The 12,974-nt window shown below is 41.2% G+C and overlaps 1 protein-coding gene across 3 annotated transcripts; it reads right to left on the minus strand.

Annotated features, from left to right (window-relative positions):
* Positions 1-133: 133 nt before the first annotated feature.
* relb (v-rel avian reticuloendotheliosis viral oncogene homolog B) lies at positions 134-11,723 on the minus strand. 3 transcript variants are annotated; one of them, XM_034547816.1, is made up of 11 exons: positions 11,300-11,723; positions 11,057-11,080; positions 9,540-9,697; positions 5,444-5,779; positions 4,510-4,676; positions 4,280-4,371; positions 3,976-4,107; positions 3,778-3,882; positions 2,924-3,139; positions 2,735-2,806; positions 134-1,451 (listed from the first exon to the last, which is right to left on the minus strand). In XM_034547816.1, exons 1-11 carry the CDS (start codon positions 11,331-11,333, stop codon positions 1,003-1,005), a joined length of 1,785 nt encoding a protein of 594 aa, XP_034403707.1. In that variant the 5' UTR covers positions 11,334-11,723; the 3' UTR covers positions 134-1,002. The 3 variants fall into 3 exon arrangements, with proteins under 3 accessions (XP_034403707.1, XP_034403709.1, XP_034403708.1); XM_034547818.1 differs by lacking the exons at positions 9,540-9,697; positions 11,057-11,080; positions 11,300-11,723 and adding an exon at positions 7,319-8,213; XM_034547817.1 differs by lacking the exons at positions 9,540-9,697; positions 11,057-11,080; positions 11,300-11,723 and adding an exon at positions 7,288-8,213.
* Between the last annotated feature and the right edge of the window lie 1,251 nt (positions 11,724-12,974).

The raw sequence follows: 12,974 nt of genomic DNA on the forward strand, positions 1-12,974 counted from the left end.
TGTGCAGGCAGGCAGCTGAAGGTCACATTCAAAGTTGATTTGATCCTTTGTCACTCTGAAATCTTTTGTTTCTTTTGACAATTCATCAAGGCAGCAGTCAGCTTCAGCGCTAGTAACGACAACAGAAACATAACACAGTCTGACATTTTATTGTTTATTTTCTGAAATAGACACTACGATACTACAGAGACGGGCAGAGTTGGATTCGTGACGAGCTGCGAGTGGAAGTTTGAATGTTTAGCACAAGAGTGAAACTGCACAACAGCAGGAACTGACACAAGGAGGACTGGTTTCTATTGTGTTTAAGTAGATTAATTATTAAACAATCCAGCTGGTGTGGAGGTCACATCAACAGAGTGATACAAGGCAAGAATAATGTGAAGAGCAGATCTGAAACTACTGTACTTGAGACTTTGTGTTACAACTAAAATCTTATACTTCTTGGCGGAAGCACATAAAATAGACCGTAGACAATAATTATACGACAGATATTAAAGTTTACCTCACCAATTATTTACTACAATAGAAGGCAAATAATGGGCGGGTTTCTATTGTTTCACGTTAAATATAGACTCTTGAACTCCCTTTTTAAAATTCCACGCTGACTGAGAATTTGATGATTAGTGTTGGCAGCATTTACCAGCACACAAGCAGGAATGTTAACCTGCTCCTGCTGGTTGCTAAAGCCTTGACCAGCAAGGACTCCAAACAAAGATATGGATTTAGTGAGAGGGTAAACACATTTCACAGTGCAATCAGCCGAAGCAGTAGTCTTGGATTGAGGGACAACATAATCTTGTTTGGGACTAAATCCAGAGGTGTCAAGGGGGAAGTTACACATTTCAGGAAATGCTAAACATTCTTTCATACGAGGGTGGTACCTATCTTCTCGTCTAACCCTCTGCAAGAAAGCAAATAAGCATATTTTCCAAAGTGCCAAAGTGGACTTTTCAGTGGACGGAGAGAGCGTATAGGCATTTCACAAATCTGACTATTCAGTCCTCACAGCTCCTCTTCTGTCTTCACCTGAACCATGTTGGAGGGGCTGTCCCGGCCCTCTGACTGCGGAGTCTGGATCTCATTGACGAGCATGTTGAACTGCAAGTCGCTGTAATGGGAAAAGTCCTGCGTGTACGAGCCAAAGTTCTGGTTCAAGTTCATATCCTGGTTGACAAACGTGGAGCCGGCATCGGTCACCGGCTCAAAGCTAGAGGGCATGGATGAGGTAAAGCTGGAGTCGGAAATCATGTCCCATAGTACAGGCATTTCTAGCAACTGATTCAGGATTGCTGTTGCATCGGTGCCATTGTTTGAGTCCTCGGGCTCGTTGTAACCCATTTCCCCTAAAGCAGAGGCCCCCGGCTGGGAAGCACAAAGCCTCTCGTTAGGAGCCATCATGGTTTGAGGCTGCTGAGTGTGGAAGGGCTGCTCTGCTGCAGGTGCACTCTCGGCTGCAGAGAGAGGAAACGGATTATGTTACAGAGAAAATAACGACCTGTTAGATATGATGAAAGGTCTGTTATTAGGTAGAGACCTTTGTACTCGGATCAGGACATGAGATTTGTGCAGTTTGGACCTTGAAATTATTTCAATCTTGAAAGAATTTCTGATATTTCAAGACCTTCCTGCTTCATTAGAGACGGGTAGCCTATTTTGATGGTGGCGTAAGAACAAACGTGTGTGTACACAACAAAATCCACTTAAAGTTACTAAAAGGAACTTTCATTTTGTGTCAATTTTGGTGGCCCCTGTGGCCGAAAGTGGTAGCCAAGCTTTGCTAAGCTCTGCACCTTCCACTGTAGCTCCGACTGCAGGTCACAGGTGGCAGAAAAGCCGGCTCTGGCTCTGTCCGCGGTGGACTGGTCGCTGCCGGAGGCCTCGTGAGCTGAAGGACTTTCTTGTGAGCCTGCATACTTTTGTCTATTGGCGCAGAATTCAACCCGGTAGTACCGACAAATTGCCAATCTTCTCACTGATGGTCTTGTTTACTTATGTAGGTCATATGGACGCATCAGTATTCATCTGAGCCTATTAAAAAACTTATTGTAGTAACTTCAACGTGCAAGCTGTTAACACATTAATATGGAAACATACATTAACTTGCCAGTTTATTAGGTAAACTTGCTAAAACTCTTGCAACTTACTTACTCTGAACATTCTAACCTTCATCCAATTAGATTTATTGGAAGTGTTGGATGAAACCATTTAGAAAAGTCTTGATTCGACTGTATGGTCATATTGGAAGGTGTAGTTTGTGGTGCAGTTGACATGTATTGAGTTGTAATTCATTGCTTGTAATCTGAAACATTTTAACTGGTTCATTAATGCATGGCACCTTTATTTATACTTTTGAACAATTTAACATCAGTGCGCATGTATATTTTATTTTAATGTACATGTGAACAGCATGTGCATGTCCATATTCCACTATGTATATCAATCATCTTGGGCTCAAGTTTCCTTTTAACATTGTTTGAGTGGTGAATGGAAAAAACAGAACTGGGTTTCAGTGTTTACATTCAGTGCGAATATACAAGTTAAAAATGCACAATGTCTCTCCAGACTTCGTAGAACTGAGCCATTGTTAATGTTAATTCGGAAACGTGTTTTTTTTATGCCATTGGATGTCAAAATGTTTGCTGTAAAATATCAATACAGACAGTTTACCTCCTACCTACACACCAAAAATCATAGACATTAGAAAAGAAAACTTTGAAAAAAATTTGAGACTCACCAGTCACACAAGGTTTCTCACTGAAGTTGATGTCTGACTTTATCTTTCTCTTCCGCTTCACCTCATATGGATCTGAAATGAGTTCAATTAATCTGCTGCATTTGTTTTATCTCAAGTAAACTTCAGCCATTCAAGCTGACACTGCCATCAATATCTCCACAGGCCACACAGTGGACCATCTTGACTGACCTGGGTTGTGTGGCAGGTACGTGAAGGTAACAGACTCGCTCTCCATCTGGTCTGAGAGGCGACGCAGAAGCACTCTGACTTCAACCTCCGCTGTGATATCCTGGTCCTGGTAGGGCGGAGTCTTAAACACAATGGCAATTTGCCGGTGCACATCTGTCTGGGCAAACTCCCCGCTCGCCTTCCATGACCCTCGCCTGAAGATGATCTCTATATCATCTTTGAATCAGTGAAAAGACGCAGAGCCATGTTAATCAAGACAAAGTAGAAAAATACAGATTTTCTTTCTATCCCAATTTACTTTAAAAAAAAAAAAAATGTAAGTAGGGTTGGGCAAACAACCCAAAAACATTATGCCTCTGGCCGAAGCTAATTCTGGTGTGAAAAGATTCAGACAGCAGCTGCTGTAAATCAGTCAGAGGCATCTACTCAAGTTCAGTACTAGTTCTGCTGTGTAACAAAATATCTTATAAATCAGTTTTTAGGGTAATTTACAGAGGTGCAAACCCTGCAAAATACACACTGCTCCACTTATAAACCATCTGCTTCAGCAAGGGGAAAATGAAGGTCGGACAACGCTACGACAAAAGAAACCACCTCAATAATGACTCAAAGACAAAAACTAAACATAAGTAATAAGCTTTACAAAACTGGCCCTCGCCTCATAGGAAAAACTATAATCGCAGAAGTATGCTTTACTTCGTATGATACCCTGTTTTAAAAGTTGCTAACGAAAGTTTGGGAACATCATCATACTCCTGTCGAGAAATCTTGTCCCATGAACTTTATTGTGTGAGCATTGTTCGGTATATTTTTGTATATGGGTGACAGAAAAGGACCCAATAAAACTATCTTACCCTTCTGAACTTTGTCACACAACATGTAGATCTCCGTCTTGCCGGTGCAGGAACCTCTGTACTGGTTAAAACGGCCGATCTTCAGCTGTGATGTAGTCGTCGCCTCTGTCAAAAAACAAAACATCCAACAAAATGTAAGAATTAGCTAATTGATTTACATATTGTTGGTACAGTTGTTTAAAAGAGTCTGTTCCTTACTCTTGTCATAGATGGGGTTGGACACCACTGGGCTGAGACAGTCTTTTCTGCCATCTTCCCATTCAAACTCGCACTGAAAACACAGACGCACAGCGTTCATGTCCATGTCTTCAATGCCCTTTGAGTGACCAGCTGAGGGATGAAAAGACACAAAATCAAAGTCTGAGTGCAAGAGTCACAATTAATTTAAACAGCAAGAAAAGAAGAAAAAGTACCATCCTTTAAATTTAAATATATGGATGTGTAGAAAGATGACAATATTACCAACATTCTGATGAGCTGTGTGTGTTGAAATTCATCTTACTTTGAAAGGGGTCGATATTTTGGTTTCTTCTTTTCTGAAGTGAAACGTCCAGCTCTTTCCTCCTCACACACTGGATACCGAGGTTAGCAAAGCTGCAAGTCCAGTAGAAAAAACACATGTTGTCAAGACAGTCCGAAAATGCAAAAAAAATCATATCTGAAGGAAAAGGGGGACAAAATGTATTTAATAAAAAGTTGGGGGAAGAGATAAATGAAAGCTGGGACGAGCACCTGTGACGTCGGTTGCTGTGAGGATTGAGCGTGACCACGCAGATTCCTGAACCGTTTGGGCAGTCTTTACCCACAAGGCAGTGGGGGTGAGGCCGGTGTGGAGGGTCTTTGGTCACTAAGGAAACCGTGACTGTGACCCTCTTTAAGTGGTCAATGGGACCTTGAATCTGAAAGAGAGAACCAGACAGGAAGATGAAATGGAGAGGTAAGGAGAAAACAGAAGAACAAAAGGCAACAGTAAACATGTCAACATCTAGCTAACAAAAACAACACACGCATAAAAAAACCTGTTAATAGCAAAAAGTGGAACTGTCAAATTAAGAAAAAATTCAGTGTCTTTTAACTGACCCATTTTGGGATGAACATCTGATCACCACTGTCTGAGGTACCAATTTCACCAAGAACAAAAAATGCCATCAACAAACTATGAATCAAGGATTACTTATAAACTACATGTCATTTACACAAAATAAAGAAATATGGTGATTTTTAAATGGTATAATCTTCACACTCCTTGTCAAGTGTTTGTATAAGAAGTAAGGAGTGTTTGTTAGTATGGGGGTAGGGCATAGACCGCCCAATTTTGACCACACGAGCTGGGATTTGTGGGGACTTTCTAATTGACTCCATCAACCCACATCCTTTCAGCTCCACCCATCTGCACTGGGGGTTCAAGATTGCACACCAAACAAAATCAACTGTGGTTAAAAAAAAATCTCCCACTGTAACCGGAAGCTAGTAAACCCCCTTTAAGGAGCAACACATTAAAAACAATATATATATATATATATATATATATATATATATATATATATATATATATTATATATATTATATATATATATATATATATATATATTATAATAATAATAATAATAATAATAATAATAATAATAATAATAATAATAATAATAATAAACTTCAATGCGTCTACCTCTATCGCAGGTTGACTCTTGTTGGTTTCAGTGCTGGTCGCCCCCAGGATGCTGCCGGCCGAGCGTCCCTCACATTCATAGCGAAACCTCATGCCTCTCTCCTTGGGCTCCTCCAACACCACCAGTTTTGGCTTATTCAGAAGCCGCTCTAGCATCTCTGTTTCTCCGCCACGGTTCTGAGAGGAAACTCCACGGGAGGTCTTTGAGGCCAGCGAATACGAGGAGCCTCGACCACGCCGTGGAAACCCGTCTGGAGCAGAAACTTCCTGGGAAGAATGAGCCATCTCTCTGGAAATGCTGGGCGGCTCCTGGGGCTGACGGAAGGTGCAGGTTGGCTATGCAAAAACAATAACAAAACCTTATTAACTGCATTATTTCACCTTTTATGCAACTAGGTAACACCTGTTGAGGTTGGAGGAGCAAAACAACATTAAGATTGTCTTTTCCATCTCTGTCCTCACATCAGGGACAAATGGCAGATGTATGTCTTGTGAACCAAGATATTGATTGAAGGATCAACAAAATTCATAGAGACATGCTGGTAAATTAGCCAGAATGGCTTTAAATTACCAGCACTTCTCCTGGCTTCAAATGAGAAACGTTTTCAAAAATAAAAAAAACACTCAGTCTCGGTTTCTTAACAAGGTTTTCAACATGTTGCTTTAGAGAGAGATAAAGAGAGATGAAGCAAAAATACCTACATATTTGTAATCGGTAGCAACTTCTTTTACCTGATCCTGAGCAGAACATCTAAAGACAGTGGTGTAAAATACTCCGCGACGCTCCTGACTACGGTAGCCGTAAAGGGGCGTTCACACCAAACGTGTTGCGAATCTTTCGCGCGTCTGGATCCCATGTAAAGTCAACGCACAGACGCGTTTGGTTGAAATTCCCCAAGCTGTGTGAGCCTAGGGGTGATGTTATGAACCCAAACACCAGGGCGTTAGATGTTCCGACGTTTATGGGATGTCCTCAACAAGTATAAAGCAGAACTAGTGGTTATTTCGACCGTGGTGGATGGAGGAAATTATAACTGTTTTTACCGAGACAAGCCACAGAGATAAGCCACGCCCCCTTTCCGCAACTGGTTGCGAAAGACACAAATGAACACAACTTGACTGGCGAATAAACTGGCGCGAGTTATAAAGCCGTTTGGTGTGAACGCACCATAATGCATAATAAAACATGTTGACAGAGCGCCGTGTACCACACAAAATCGCTTCGAGGTCAGTAAGCACAACCAGAATTAATTCATAAAAAAGGCGCTCCGGATTATAAGGCGCACTGTCGTTTTTTGAGAAAATGAAAAGGCTTTTAAGTGCGCCTTATAGTGCGGAAAATACGGTACTTGTTATTTTTCAAAATTAAGATTTTAGATAAAAACACAAAAGACGTATCAAGTGGTTCCCAGATGTTTTGGATTGTGACCCCTTAAAAAAAAACAGTGTCTGGCTATCCCATTAATCATCTCATGGCCCAATAGGCTTCCCCTTAGAAAACAACATAGTCTTGCAATCTTAGAAAAATAAACAGATCACAGATGACACATTCTGCATGATGGCTGCAGTAAAACTAAGCAGCATGTGTGTTTTCTTCATACATGTGCTTTCTATCAGTGCATAGAGTTAACAAAGTGCTCATTTGATCATTGAGCTTTTCCGTTCCCAGTCAGGCTCTTGTTGTTGAAAATCTGTATATGCAGTGCTCCCTATATTCACTCATATATTAGGCCTGTGATTGACTGCAATGTAATGTAAAAGGAATACAAAGTATCACAAAGAAAAAACACTCATGTTATAAATCAATTTGAAGCATCAATGTAACGAAAGATTAACAATCAAACCTGCAGAGAACAAAGACGTAAAGAAGTTGACCTCTTTCACTTGAGTAGCAGTAAATTAGGCAGAGAGCCTATAAACCGTTGCTGCAGAGATCTGGGTGATGCCTTTGCATGAGATAATGTTTCACAATATCCTGTCGAGCCACAAGCGTCTACTTTAGAAGAGTGTATTAGCCGGAGCGGACCGGTTAGCTTTAAATCTAGAGCTAAACAAAAGCCTGGCAGACGGAACCAGCGAACAGGAAAAAGGAAGCCAGCTCAATGTAACGCGGATTGACCAATTGGAGAAGCGCAGGGCAAAGAATGTGACCTTTCACCCCTTGATGGGTTTGTCTGGTAAACAGAAAGGACAGCAAACTGAAAGTAGGCGTCATATTACAGTTATTCCAACCACTCCTCCTCCCCTATCGCAGGCCCCTTCCACAGAAAAGCATGCTGAGGAGGCGTGTCCGCCACATCACAGGCCGCAAGACTTTTTAAACAAACTGTATTTACACACAAAGCCCCCCTCATCTCACATGCAGTTAATTTGCTGATAAAGAGTTTCAGCTGTTTTCTTGTTTTCTTGACCTACATTATTATCTGTCTGTGCAGGCTACAACGTCAATGCAGTCTTATCAGGTTACAGCACTTCTGATCTGTAAACCACGTGCTTTATTGTAAGAGCCCAACCTACCTGACTCCCTAATACTACGCATACAACTACACTTAATCCTGAAAAAAAAACTATGAAATAAAAGCAGCAAATCCTCACATTTGAGAGACTAACAGTATTGGGATATAATGATATCATACACATAATGATAAACATTTAAATAGCAACAATTATTGAAGAACTATTTGTTTTAATGTAGCCTAATTTTGACAAAGACAAGCTGGGAAAACCCTCTCCTGAAGAAACCCACTCTCAACCCGTCTGAAGTCAATAACTACAGACCTGTCTGATGACACCCAACTGATCCTCTTGTTTCCCCAATCTGACACACAGGTAGCAGCACGAATCTCTGCCTGTCTGACCGACATCTCTCAGTGGATGTCCGCACACCACCTGAAAATTAACCCGGACAAGACTGAACTTCTCCTCCTTCCAGGAAAAGGCTCTCCCACCCACGACCTGACTATTAACTTCAACAACTCAGTGTTGGCTCCGACTCCGACTGCCAGGAACCTCGGTGTGACACTCGACAGTCAACTCTCCCTGACTGCCAACATCACCGCAATAACACGCTCCTGTAGGTACATGCTGTACAACATCAGGAGAATACAACCTTTTCTCACTCAGAAGGCGGCACAGGTTCTGGTCCAGGTTCTGGTCCAGGTTCTGGTCCAGGTTCTGGTCCAGGCTCTGGTCATCTCACGGCTAGACAATTGCAACTCCCTCCTGGCAGGTCTACCTGCTAATGCCATTCGACCTCTACAGCTCATCCAGAATGCAGCTGCTCGACTGGTCTTTAATCTCCCGAAATTTACCCACACTACTCCGCTCCTCCGCGACCGTCACTGGTTACCGGTGGCCGCCCGCATCCGCTTCAAAACATTGGTACTTGCGTACCGTGCTGCGAACAGATCGGACATCCAGGACATGGTAAAACCGTACACCCCAGCCCGTTCACTTCTCTCGGCTCCTGCCAATCGGCTTGTAGCTCCTTCACTTCGAGCTAAACACTCAACAAAGTCACAACTGTTTGCTGTGCTGGCTCCTCAATGGTGGAACGAGCTCCCCATTGACATCAGGACAGCCGAAAGTCTCCTCACCTTCCATTGCAAACTAAAAACATATTTTTCGACTATACCTTGAATAGGGAAGGTAGCGCCGTAGTAGCACTCTAGTAGCACTTAAATGGCACTTTGTAGTTTAACTTTATTGAAGAAATTGTACTGTCTCGATTCTTGTTGTTCTGAGTTTGTACTCATGGTTTAATGCACTTATTGTAAGTCGCTTTGGATAAAAGCGTCAGCTAAATGACATGTGATGGAATGGAAAAGTCTTGAACAATTACAATGACATCTGTATTCATGCTTGAGATTAAAGCTAAAATATGCAGGTTCTCTGCGTTTGTCAAGGTCTGCTGCTGCGTCGCCAACCGTCACTCTAGGAATGACTGTTGGCAACAGTCTAGGAAACATCTAACTGACAGAGAAACCAGATGACAACAGACATAAACACAAAAAACACAAATTTCTACACTAGTACAAAATCATCACACTGCAAGATCCCACCCAACAATATTTTTTTTTAACCCATGCACTCTCACCTGACATGCAGTGCCTCTGGCCAGCAGCACGGGCTGAGATGGCGGTGAGGAGCTCTGTTGTCGCATCCTGTGGTTCTGGCAGAGGAGGTCAGCAGGGGGGGCAGGGGGTCCAGGGAGGGAGGCACCCGACCACTCGGTGATGATCTCCTCAATGAGATCTGTAAACAATATATTGATAGTGTCTCAGATGGCTGATGCAACTGACATGATGTTGGTGTATTATTATCTACTGAGTGCATATGAGCCGTGAACATCAGATGTATCGGCGGCCATTCGACTAAACCAATTGCGCTTGCAGATTATTTGTGGCTACTAGTATCGCACTGCTGAACAAATCTGTGTGTGTGCTCGATGCTGCACCTTATGATATGCTGTGTAAAGAACTTACATGATATGTGGTGAACAGGTGTATAGTAATGTTCAAGTGTTCTGTTGTGGTGGTCAGTAATATTGTAGTTGTCCATTTATTTATCGTACGTTTGCTGAATGGCACATGAAGAAATATGAAAGTCCTAATATACCTATGCAATGTTACAGATGTGTATAACAATACTTTGCCTTTTTTGGATATAATGAACTTAAAAGTGTTGTTTACCCCACACTGTCCATTATGATCTATATCAGGACACCTACACATGCATTATTGTGTATTTACAATTGCCAAAACACATCAAATGTGTTGTGTAAAAGTAGTTGGTTTGATAGTTTCACCAGTGTTAGGTATTTAGCACTTGAAAAATGTATACATCTATGGTGGAGCTTTATGATGTCAGACACTTGCCAAATTAACACAATTAGTTTCTTGCAGCCATGGACTAGAAAACATTAACAAAGCAGAGAAAATAAATCTATTAGGAAAATACGAGAAAGTTCCTAAGCAAAAATGTTGATGATCAAGTCATAATCATTTTAGTAATTTAAAACATAAGTATAACGTGAAAACAAATCAAACTAATTGTTTTTAACTGCAATCACAATAAATGCAGGTAATCTGAATAGGCAAACTCGGGTTATGGGGATTGTAATTCCATGTTTCACTATTTGATAGACTTGTACGGTATATTGACAATTAAGTGAGAAAATAATTGGTAGATAATGAAATTAGGTTGCGGCCTTAAATTCAATAAATATATTAGAAAGAATACTTGAAATTCTCAATAATGCTGTTAATTTTTAAGAAATGTCATTTAGTCTTGTTTATGTTTAGTGTTGCAACTCGGGGTCACCTTCCAAAATCTGACATTGCACCAACAAATCGCAAACGCATTTGAGAGGGCAAATGAAACATGAGCTCGCAGATCATGGTTCCCAGGAAAACTAATCAGAGGCTTTGAAAGAAACATCACAAGATGAGGAAGCAAAAATACTGAATACGGTCTGGTCTAACTTCTCCTTTCTGCGTGAAGTCACCTGAGGTCACACTTCGCAATAGTGCCTCCCTCCCCAAATACACATGAATTAATGTCTCCTGAGCATATTCAAAAAGGTAAAACACAAAAACAATAATGAATACTCACCAAAGTCGGACGGTCCTTGATTCTCTGCAGGACAAACAGAAAGCATCAGCATAAAAACGTTGCTGTTAAGTGTTAAACCTGCACCAAGTGGAGCAGTAACAACGGGAATGAGAGCCGGTTAATAGTGCTCAGTTCCCGGGAATGGGTGTTGGCTGCTTTGCTGACAAATCACATGCCTGGTGATGATGTAAGCCCTCTCGCTCGCTCTCTCACACACACACACGCACACACATAAAAACCTACCAGAGGTCCCGTTGAAGACGTCCATGTCGGTCATCGCATGTTTAGGACCATGTACTCCACCGTCTTGTAGGTTACTTGAATTCTTTCCAAACCGGGTTGTATCCGTTATTCGTCTTTTCTGCTCAGTCAAAACGTGTCTCTTTTAAAAACAGCTCCGGTAAAGACTAGTCAGGCTAGAAACCAGCCCCGATGGTCAGTGCCGACGCCTACGAGCTGTTAGAAGGACTTGAACCCATGTGTTGGATGAATTCTGAAGTGTAGTTTGCTTCAGTTTTTTGTTTCGGCAGCAGCCGCGATCTGATTGGCTGGTTTAGGTATGGAAATCCCCTCTCGTGACGTCACCTTCCAGAGGAACCCCCTCCCCCCATGGGGTCAGCCGGTACCTATGCCAGGTAGGTAGCTGCAAGCAGACTTAATATGTTGAATATTCAAATTAGTAAAGCACTAGAGCCCAAAAGGAGATCGTGACCCCCCCCCCCCCAAAAAAAATAAAAAGTACTCGTTTTTCGGTTAACGAGCTTCACTTAAATTTTCAAAACAAATTGAAACTATAAATGAGCAAAAACATATATAAATAAATATAAATATATATATAAATAAATATATATATAAATAAATATAAATAATACAAGGTATACAACGCCAGCTTTTTCCCATAATGAGAAATGAATGAAGCTGGTGTATTCATCCTGGTTGCATCATGCCACCATGCTGCCGCAGCTCCTGTTTCAGACAGTGATGGACGAGTGGGAATTCCTATTTTTATCGTGAATAATTACGTTTGTCAACTGCACCAATGACATCGCTGCACGTTTAGTAACTGCCCTTAAGAGTGACGTGTTCAGTTCCTTTACAGCATAAACTTGTTAACTATCTGGTCAGTTGTGAAGCACAACAGTGACATCTGCTGGATACACAGAGGACAGGCAGTTTACAGGAAATGGAAAGTGAACGTTGAAGCGTTTAGCGGAAGCAGTGACTCAGCGGGGAACAGGTTTATAACGAATTTAAAAAATAAAAAAAAATGGAGGAAGGAAAATCATCTGAGCTGTGTGGCGTTGTAGATCAATTGTTCCCCAACCTGGAAGATGATTAACAAGATAGTAAAGAAATTAAGAAGAAAAAAACCCACAATCCGACAAGAGTTAGTCCTTTAGGGCTCTAAAAGCTATTAAAAAATGAACAGTCACATGACTCTTTGTTCAAACAACTCAGAGACCCACACAACTGTCAGGTCACAAGCTGGCTTGTCATCTGGTAAATTAATCCTTTGTACAGGCGAATGCCAACAGTGTCACACACGTCAATCTAGCCTTACACCACTCAGTAAGCAGCCTGAAAACCAGACTAAAATACCATTATTATGCCAATAACTATTTGAATCACTGAATGAGAAAATCATGTGGACATAAATTCAAAAGGTTCACCAACCCCAGTCTGAGGATTAAATTAACTGTTTCAACTAGTGCTAGTTGCAGTATTTTCCACTACACAAAACAATTAAATGAAAATATTGTTTACGTCTCACAAAAGAACAAACTACATAATATGCATGCTATTTAAGCAAACAAATGAGCTGCAACATCTATTGTAAAACAATTGAAGTTTCATGAAAAGATTATGTAAAAACTAGAATTTGTAAAACGAAAAACTTTGGATAGACATTTTATCACAC

The sequence above is a fragment of the Cyclopterus lumpus genome, chromosome 13 (assembly GCF_009769545.1).
Source record: "Cyclopterus lumpus isolate fCycLum1 chromosome 13, fCycLum1.pri, whole genome shotgun sequence".
Taxonomy (NCBI): domain Eukaryota; kingdom Metazoa; phylum Chordata; class Actinopteri; order Perciformes; family Cyclopteridae; genus Cyclopterus; species Cyclopterus lumpus.

Coding starts and splice junctions, on each gene's coding strand:
- relb (XM_034547816.1), bottom strand. CDS start 11,333: ATGACCGACATGGACGTCTTCAACGGGACCTCTG. Junction 11,081..11,299: donor CGTCTTCAACGGGACCTCTG/GTAGGTTTTTAT, acceptor TTTGTCCTGCAG/AGAATCAAGGACCGTCCGAC. Junction 9,698..11,056: donor TCAAGGACCGTCCGACTTTG/GTGAGTATTCAT, acceptor TATTGTTTACAG/ATCTCATTGAGGAGATCATC.